General features: G+C 34.2%; 1 protein-coding gene across 1 annotated transcript in view; it reads right to left on the reverse strand.

Moving 5' to 3' along the window:
• The window catches only part of LOC137628970 (cholinesterase-like), a 107,707-nt gene that overhangs the window by 60,925 nt on the left and 36,782 nt on the right, over positions 1-10,000 (reverse strand). The window contains exon 5 of the mRNA XM_068360223.1: positions 4,108-4,293. Coding sequence (XP_068216324.1) covers positions 4,108-4,293 — 186 coding nt within the window. The remainder of the gene's footprint in view (positions 1-4,107; positions 4,294-10,000) is intronic.

A 10,000-nucleotide genomic window follows, 5' to 3' on the forward strand; every position in this document is an offset into this window, starting at 1 on the left:
CGGCGCACTGAATTCATATAAGGGCACATCAAGGTCGTCTTCAGCTTCAGGTATAACAATCAAATTATTCCCTTCATATCTCCTATTCATGACCTCACTAAAATGTTCCCTCCAACAATGCCTTTCTTCATCTTTTGTGGTTATAATAGATCCACCTCTCTTTTTAATAGGTATATGCTTCTTCTTCTTTGCCCCACTAGAGAATTCATTATTAATTCTGTGAGAAATTCTTACACCATTATCACTCCCTGAATTCATAGCTTTGTCAGACTCATCTGCTTTCCTGTCTAAATATGCTATCCAGTCACTCATGATTTTCTTTTGACCTCACTATCTATACTGGAATACTTAGCATGCTCTATCTTTTAGTTTTCATTAATAGTATAAAATCAGCCAGACTGCTTTCATGTATTTGATTTGGTCGTATAAAATTGCGCAGACTGCCTTCATTTATTTCATTTGGTCGTATAAAATTAACCAGACTGCTTTCAGTTATTTGATTCGGTCGTATACAAATTTGGCCAGACTGCTTTCATCTATTTCATTCGGTTGTATAAAATTGTCCGGACTGCTTTCATTTATTTTATTCGGTTGTATAAAATTATCCAGATTGCTTTCGTTTATTTAATTCGGTCATATAGAATTGCCCAGACTGCTTTCATTTATTTGATTAGGTCGTATAAAATTGCCCACACTTCTAACAGTTATTTGATTTGGTCGTGTAAAATTTGCCTGACTGCTTTCATTTATTTGATTCGGTCACATAAAATTAGTCAGACGACCTTCATTTATTTGATTCAGTCATATAAAAAAATCCAGACTGCTTTCATTTCATTTATTCGGTCTTATAAAATTGACCAGACTGCTTTCATTTATTTGATTCATTCGCATAAAATTGGCCAGACTTCCTTCATATATTTTATACAGTCGTATACAATTTGCCACACTGTTTTCATCTATTTGATCCAGTTGTATAAATTTGTCCCAACTGTTTTCAGTTATTTGATTCGATCATATAAAATTTACCAGACTGTTTTCATTTATTTTATTCTGTCGTATATATTTAGCCAGACTGCTTTCATTTATTTGATTGAGTCATTTAAAATTGGCCAGACTGATTTCATTTACTTGATTCTGTCGTATAAAACTGGGCAGATTGCTTCCAGTTATTTGATTCAGCCATATAATATTTGCCAGACTACTTTCATCTATTTGATTCAATTGTATAAAATTGTCAGGAGTGCTTTCATTTATTTGATTTGGTTGCATAAAATTGGCAAGACTGCTTTCATTTATTCGATTCAGTCGTTTAAAATTGTCCAAACTGCTTCCATTTATATGATTCGGTCGTATAAAATTGTCCAGACTACTTTCATTTATTTGATTCGGACGTAAAAAATTGTCCAGACTACTTTCATTTATTTGATTCGGACGTAAAAAATTGTCCAGACTACTTTCATTTATTTGATTCGGACGTAAAAAATTGTCCAGACTACTTTCATTTATTTGATTCGGACGTAAAAAATTGTCCAGACTACTTTCATTTATTTGATTCGGACGCAAAAAAATTGTCCAGACTACTTTCATTTATTTGATTCGGACAAATAAAATTGTCCAGACTACTTTTATTTCTTTGATTCGGTCGTATAAAATTGTCCAGACTACTTTCATTTATTTGATTCGGACGTATAAAATTGTCCAAACTGTTTTGATTTATTTGATTCGGTGGTATAAAATTGCCCAGACTGCTTTCATTTATTTGATTCGGTTGTATAAAACTGCCCAAACTGCTTTCATTTAGCTAATTCGGTCATAAAATTGGGCAGACTGCTTTCATTTATTTGATTCGGTCATTTAAAATTGTCCATACTACTTTCATTTATTTGATTCGGACGTATAAAATTGTTAAAACTGCTTTCATTTATTTTATTCAGTGTTATAAAATTGCCCAGACTGCTTTCAGTAATTTAATTCGGTCTCATAAAACTGTCCAAACTTTTTTCATTTCTTTGATTCGGTTGTATAAAATTGCCCAAACTGCTTTCATTTATTTGATTCGGTTGTTAAGAATTGCCCACACTGCTTTCAGTTATTTGATTTGGTCTCATAAAACTGTCCAGACTGTTTTCATTTCTTTGATTCGGTTGTATAAAATTTCCCAGACTGCTTTCAGTTATTTGATTCGTTCTCATAAAATTGTCTGCACTGCTTCAATTTATTTGATTCGGTCATAAAAATTGGCCAGACTGCTTTCATTTATCTGATTCGGCCATATAAATTTGGCCAGACTGCTTTCTTTTATTTGATTCGGTCATATAAAATTCGCCAGACTGATTTCATTTATCTGATTCGGTCATATAAAGTTGGCCGGACTGCTTTCATTTCTTTGATTCGGTTGTATAAAATTACCCAGACTGCTTTCAGTTATTTGATTCGGTCTCATGAAACTGTCCAGACTGCTTTCACTTATTGGTTTCGGTCATATAAAATTGCCCACACTGCTTTCATTTATTTGATTCAGTTGTATAAAAATTGTCCAGACTGATTTCATTTTTTTGATTCGGTCATAAAATAATGGCCAGACTGCTTTTATTTATCTGATTCGGCCGTATAAAGTTGGCCAGACTGCTTTCATTTATTTGATTCTGTCATATAAGATTGGCCAGACTGCTTTCATTTATCTGATTCGGCCGTATAAAGTTGGCTGGACTGCTTTCTTTTCTTTGATTCGGTCGTATAAAATTGTCCAGACTGCTTTCATTTATTTGATTCGGTTGTATAAAATTGGCTAGACATCTTCCATTAATTCGATTCGGTCGTATGAAATTGTCCAGACTGCTTCCATTTATTTGATTTGGTAGTATATAATTAGCCAAACTGCTTTCATTTATTTGATTCAGTCATATAAATTACCAAGACGGCTTTCATTTGTTTGATTCGGTCGTATAAAATTGGCCAGAGTGCTTTCATTTGTTTGATTCGGTCATACAAAATTGCCAAGAGTGCTTTTATTTATTTGATTTGGTAGTATAAAATTGGCCAGACGGCTTCCATTTATTTGATTTGGTAGTATAAAATTGGCTAGTCTGCTTTCATTTATTTGATTCGGTCGTATAAATTCCCAAGACTGCTTTCATTTATTTGATTCGGTCGTATAAAATTGCCCAAACTGCTTCCATTTATATGATTCAGTCGTGTAAAATTGTCTAGACTGCTTCCATTTATTTGATTCAGTCGTATAAAATTGGCCACACTGCTTTAAGCTATTCAATTTAGTTGTATAAAATTGTCCAGAGTGCTTTCATTTATTTGATTTGGTCCTCTAAAATTGCTGCATTGTACGCCATCAAACTTGAGATTCTGTTCCTTGATTTCTTGTTTAACAACAATCACATAATGCAGGAAGATTTTTTTTTCCAATGATTAAATTTCGTAACCCGAAAGAAAATTGCAATCGTCAGAATATTAAACAATATAACTACTAAGCTCTGAGGCACAGGTTTGCATTTTTCTCGTACCACTTATCTAAGAGAGATGCGAAGAAAGAAAATAAAATGGAATATTTTGTGAAACCAGCTCTTGGCATAATGACTTCTTCAATTCCTAAGCAGATCGAGCAAAGATGTGATGGATGTGTAACATTTTTCTAATTAATGAAAAACGAAGGGTAAATTGGATTCTAGAGAATAGAGGAAAAGTTAATAAAAGACAGGCTGAACTAGGCATTAGACCTCAGAACGGTTGAATCGGTGGAACTTCAAGAGTTCAAACGAATGTTTTATGGTGAACAGGCTAAAATAATTCTCTTTTTAAAGTTTATATATGGAAGATGTATTTTAAAACTCTTACTGTTCTTAAGTGTTTTATTCTAACTTTTCATTATTTCTCCTGTAGTTTATTTATTTCCTTATTTTCTTTCCTCACTTTGCTAAATTTCCTTATTGGAGCCCTTGGTCTTATAGCATCCTGCTTTTCCAACTAGAATTGTAGCTTAGTTTGTAATGATGATAATAATAATAATAATAATAATAATAATAATAATAATAATAATAATAATAATAATAATAATAATAATAATAATAATAATAAAAGGAAACTTAGACTTACCTTGTCCCCTAGGATGTACCAAGTGGAAGGCTGCGGAAGCGGCTCCAGCAGAATGGCCCAAAATCGTGACCCTGGAAAGGTCACCTCCGAAGACGTCGATGTTTTCCGACACCCACTGGATGGCCAGAGACTGGTCGCGTAAGCCCAGGTTGCCAGGTAACACACCGTCTTGCCAGGATAGGAAACCTATTTGTTAAGAATTGTTTACATTATCTTTCAGTTTTTATATTATCACTTGTTGCAGTATTTAGATTTCATTGGTATATTTTCTAATGTATTCATTTAGAAAATGTCATAAATGAGTAAAAAAAGATCCTTTTAATCACTCTTTCATGACAACTTTTGACACAAAAATGTTAAAGAATAAACTAACATCTCACATTTTATCATCAAGTCAACATCAAAATACTGGAAAAAATAAACGTATACAATTACGAAGAACGATTGGACACAATTTCCTATAAAATTAGACCAACAAATCAAATCCGAGAATAACCTCAGGGAAAGGAAAAATGAGATGAATACCTGGAAATCAGCCTCTAAATCCCATTGACCAACAAACTCGGGAAGTCACCAGGAAAATATAATAAGAAAGGAAGGGGAAAAAAATGGACGACCTACGGCGGATATAGGGACACAATCTTCGGGAAGAATCACCGGATATTCCCGGGATGTTGTATTATGCAGGATCCTGTAGCTATCGGGGGAGAAGCCATAAAACCAAATGAATGGCCGCCGTGATGACAGAAGTTGCCTGAGAATGGGGCACGGGTTCTGAGCAGGAAGAAAAGGGTCGCCTCTGAATTGATTGATAGACCGAGAGGGGCCGATTGGATAGATGCTTTTGCGTCTGCGAGGTAATTGCGATGGAACGAATGCATATTATTATATATTATTATTATTATTACTAACTAAGCTACAACCCTTGTTGGAAAAGCAAGATGGTATAAGCCCAGAGGCTCCAACAGGGAAAATAGCCCAGTGAAAACAGGAAAATAGAATATTTTAAGAAGAATAACATTAAAATTAATATCTCCTATATAAACTATAAAAACTTTAACAAAACAAAAGGAAGAGAAATAGGATAAAATAGTGTGCCCGAGTGTACCCTCAAGCAAGAGAACTCTAACACAAGACAGTGGATGACCTTGGTACAGAGGCTATGGCACTATCCAAGACTAGAGAACAAGGGTTAGATTTTGGATTGTCCTTCTCCTAGAAGAGCTGCTTACCACATAGATGCAATTAAGTTTATAAGACATTATATAATTAACAGTTACGATAATTTGGACTCCCGACTTAATCTCTAATTGTAACATTGTAACTAAGCAATTGTAATTGTGTGCTTATATGCATTTATCCCAAGTTAATTGAAATAGTAAGATGACTCGACTTTACACCCACATACTTGCAATCGTATGAATACATTCTATCACTTAGTAATGTCTTATGATTACCAATAGCTAACGAACAAACGTAGTTTTATTCATGTGTATTACAACCGCATATATATATATATATATATATATATATATATATATATATATATATATATATATATATATATATATCTATATATATATATATATATGCTTTAGGGCTTTATCTTATACATATGCAATTATTATATGAGGCGGTTCCTCAATGTCAAAAACTTTTCTCTGGATAGAAAAAAATCCCATGTCGTTTCAGGAAGAAGAAAAAAAAAACTGCTACCATGTAAATCTATTTAATGTTTAGTTCCGATACATGTTTCGGTCCTCTTTTCTCATGGTTCCTCGTCAGGTCTACAGCAGTTCAAATATTCGGAAACTTCAAAATCAGTTAACATATTTTGATAAGTGGAAACTTTCAGATTCTAAAATGGCCGATGTGGTGGCTGATGTGGTAACGTCCCTGACTGGTGAATATCAGAGTGGGGTTCGAGTCCCGCTTAAACTCGTTAGTTTCTTTGGTCGCAGCAACCTCATCATCCATGTGAGCTAAGAAATGGGAGTTTGGGGGAGGCTATAGTTCTATCTGCTGAGTTATTAGACACCATTGTCTGGCTCTCCTTTGTCCTAGCTTGAGTGGAGAGGAGCCTTGGGCGCTGATCATATATCTATATGGTCAATCTCTAGGGCATTGTCCTGCTCGCTAGGGTGAAGTCACTCTCACTTGCCCTGCCATTCCTGACTGGCCTTTAAACCTTTAAACCTTTAAAATGGAAAATATCAAAATCTGATTTTGAAACACATGAATGATTTCTCACAAAAGTTCACGAAATTTCATAACTGAAAACACCATCCTCCTCCTCCATTAGATGATGTAGGTTGGCCAGGGCACCAGCCACCCAGTGAGATACTACCTCTAAAGAGTTATGGGGTCCTTTGACTGGCGAGACAGTAGTACATTGGATCCTTCTCTCTGGTTACGGTTCATTTTCCATTTGCCTACACATGCATCGAATAGTCTGGCCTATTCTTTACAGATTCTCATCTGTCCTCACACACCTGACAACACTAAGATTAACAAACAATTCTTCTTCACCTAAGGGGTTACTGTACTGTAATTGTTCAGTGGCCACTTTGCTCTTGGTAATGGTAGAAGATACTCTTTAGCTATGGTAAGCAGCTCTTCCAGGAGAAGGACACTCCAAAATCAAACCATTGTTCCCTAGTCTTGGGTAGTGCCATAGCCTCTGTACCATGGCCCTCCCCTGTCTTGGGTTAGAGTTCTCTTGCTTGCGGGTACACTCGGGCACACTGTTCTATCTTATTTCTGTTAGTCTTGTTTTATTAAAGCTTTTATAGTTTATATAGGATGCATTTATCTTTTTTTGAAATATTTTATTTTTCCTTGTTCCCTTCCCACACTGAGCTATTTTTCCTGTTGGAGCCCCTGGGCTTATAGCATCCTGCTTTTCCAACTAGGATTGTAGCTTAGCAATTGATAATAATAGTAATAATAATAATAATAATAATGTTCACGATCCTACCCAAAGCTGCCTCATGTAATGAGGCTTACTCGTCCCCTGAGAAAATCTAGACTTGTAAACCACGCAGGTTGCCGATTCGAGTCCCTCTTAGAGTAGCATTGTTCCTCAACATAAACTTTGGTCTCGTGGGTACAGGGTGTTATAAATGAATAAATTCAATATATTTGTGTCATAAGGACTCGTGCTGGGGCCTAATAAAAATACTTTATAAAATACATGAGTTAATTAAATAATTTTTAAATGATGATAATTATACTGAATTTACTTAAATATAATAGAAAAATTGCCAACGTGCTTATATATATATATATATATATATATATATATATATATATATATATATATATATATATATATATATATATGTATAATTATATATATATATATATATGTATAATTATATATATATATGTATAATTATATATATATATGTATAATTATATATATATATATATATAATTATATATATATATATATATATATATATATATATATATGAAAATGGAGGATATTTTATAAGTTTTTCCTCAACAAACACTCTTGTCATTGGAGGTACTCTTTTCCAGCACAAGGACATCCACTAATATACATGGACTTCACTATGTTACAATTGCAAAAATCAAATAGATCATATAGCCATTAATAAAAAGAGACGAAGGACTCTGAGAAATGTAAGAGGCTAGAGAGGTGCAGATATTGGTATAAGCTTCCCATTGCCAAACGGAAATTCTAACTGAGAGCACCCAACAGAAATGTAGATTGAATACCTACATTTGATACAACTAATGTTCAAGAAGATGAGCACAGGGAAACACTTGTTATTGAATCTTATTGAATAGAGACTTTAAGAGACGAAGAGGAGACAATTAATGAAGAATGGTGTGATATTAAGAACATACATCAGTCAGTTGGTAGTGAAGTTCTGGGACATGAAGTTACAAGGAGAAAGCAATAGATATCAAATGATACGTGAAAAACTATAGAAAGGAGACAAAGATATAAATTGATTTTTGAAAGTTTTCGAGGAAGTAATGAAAATTACAAGATAGAGAATTCTAAGTATTCTTGTATTGATAGTGGAATCAAAAGAAAAGTCAGGAATGATTGGAGAGAATATTTAGGCAAGAAAGCAGATGAGGCTGATAAGCGATGAATTCAGGGAATGGCTATGGTGTAAGAATTGCTGACAGAATTATTAATGAAATCTCTACTGGGGCAAAGAAGAAAAAGCATATACCCATGAAAAAGAGAGTTGGATCTGTTATGACAGAAGATGAAGAAAGACAACGTTAGATGGAACACTTTAGTGTTATCAAGAATAGGTGATACGAAGGGAATAAATTGATTGATATACCTGAAGTTGATGAAGACCTTGATGTGCCCATGAATGAATTCAGCGTGTTTGAAGTCAAAACTATCATGAAAAAACTCAGGAGATGGAAAACCCATGGTTACGATGGAATAACTGCTAAGATGATACTGGCCGATAATGCTGTGACCCCCCAGAATACTTACAAGATTTTGTAGAATGTGGCATGAAGAGACAAAGTCTGATAAATGGGAGTTAGGAGTGTTGGTAGAAATGAAAAAAAAAGAAACTTGACTGATTACAATAATTACAGAGGCATCACACTTCCATCAGTTATCATATAAATATATAGTATGCTTATTCTTAAGAGACTACAGAGAAGGATTGATGAAAAGCTGAGAGATGATCAGGAAAGATTTAGAAAACGTAGAAGTTGTACTGGGCATTTTTTTATTTTTTTATTTGGAGACATATTGTACAACAATGCGTAGAATAGAGAATATAGAATATGGCATTTTTAGACTAGGAAACGGTCTTTGATAGTGTCCATCGGCCAATTATGTCGAGAGCCCTGCGTTATAATGGAATTCTTCTTAAATAAGTTAATTTAATTAAGCCTGCTCATGAGCATAGCAAGTGCAAAGTTAATGATAGTGGACTCCTATTAAACGAATTTCTTGTGAAAAGTGGAATACTCCAAAGGAAAGGGTTGTTACCTATGATGTTTATCCTCCACATGGATTTTGTAATGCGTAAAGCAGTCGGAGATGGTGGAGAACGACTAAACTTGATTGATAATAGGAAATTAGCAGACATAGAGAATGCTGATGATGCTGTCCCTATTAGCAGAACACCACAGGATTTGCAATGCTCTTACAAAAATGCATGAAATATCACAATAGGTTGGGCTCAAGATGAATAGAAGAAAGACAAAAATGATGAGAATGAAATATGCAATGAAGATAAAATATCATTCGAGGAAGAAAGGATTAATAAGATAGAATCATTTAAGTATTCAGGAACTATGATCTCCAATACAGGGTCTTTAGAATAAGAGTTTATTGAACGATTGAAAATGCAAATAAGACAATGGCTAGGTTAATTAAAATTTTGAAATCAAATCACCTGAAATTACATGTATAAACGAAGCTATATGTTGGTTTAGTGAGATCTGTGTTACTGTATGGACATAGTCATTATATGACGATGAAACAATTTCCAAAAGATTTAGTATATTTGAGAACAAAGCTCTCAGAAGAATATTTGGAGTTAAATGGCAGGGCAGGATTAGAGATGAAAGTATAAGAAAAATTACACAAGTGTCATATGTGCAAGAGATCATAGTGAGGGGTAAATGGAGATGGTTTGGGCAAGCTCTTCGCACTCCCCAAGGAGAGATTAGTTAATCAAACGTTTAATTGGGCTACACAAGGCACTAGAAGAGGTGTAAGACTCAGGTCTACATGGCTGAGGACTATGAAGCATAAAGTAGAAGATGATGAATGTAGAAGTATTGAATTAAAAGCTCAAGATAGAGATAACAGGCGAAATGTAACCGAGGCCCTTTGTGTCGATAGTCGTAGGAGATGATGATATATCTATATACA

Source organism: Palaemon carinicauda, chromosome 37 (assembly GCF_036898095.1).
Source record: "Palaemon carinicauda isolate YSFRI2023 chromosome 37, ASM3689809v2, whole genome shotgun sequence".
Lineage (NCBI taxonomy): Eukaryota > Metazoa > Arthropoda > Malacostraca > Decapoda > Palaemonidae > Palaemon > Palaemon carinicauda.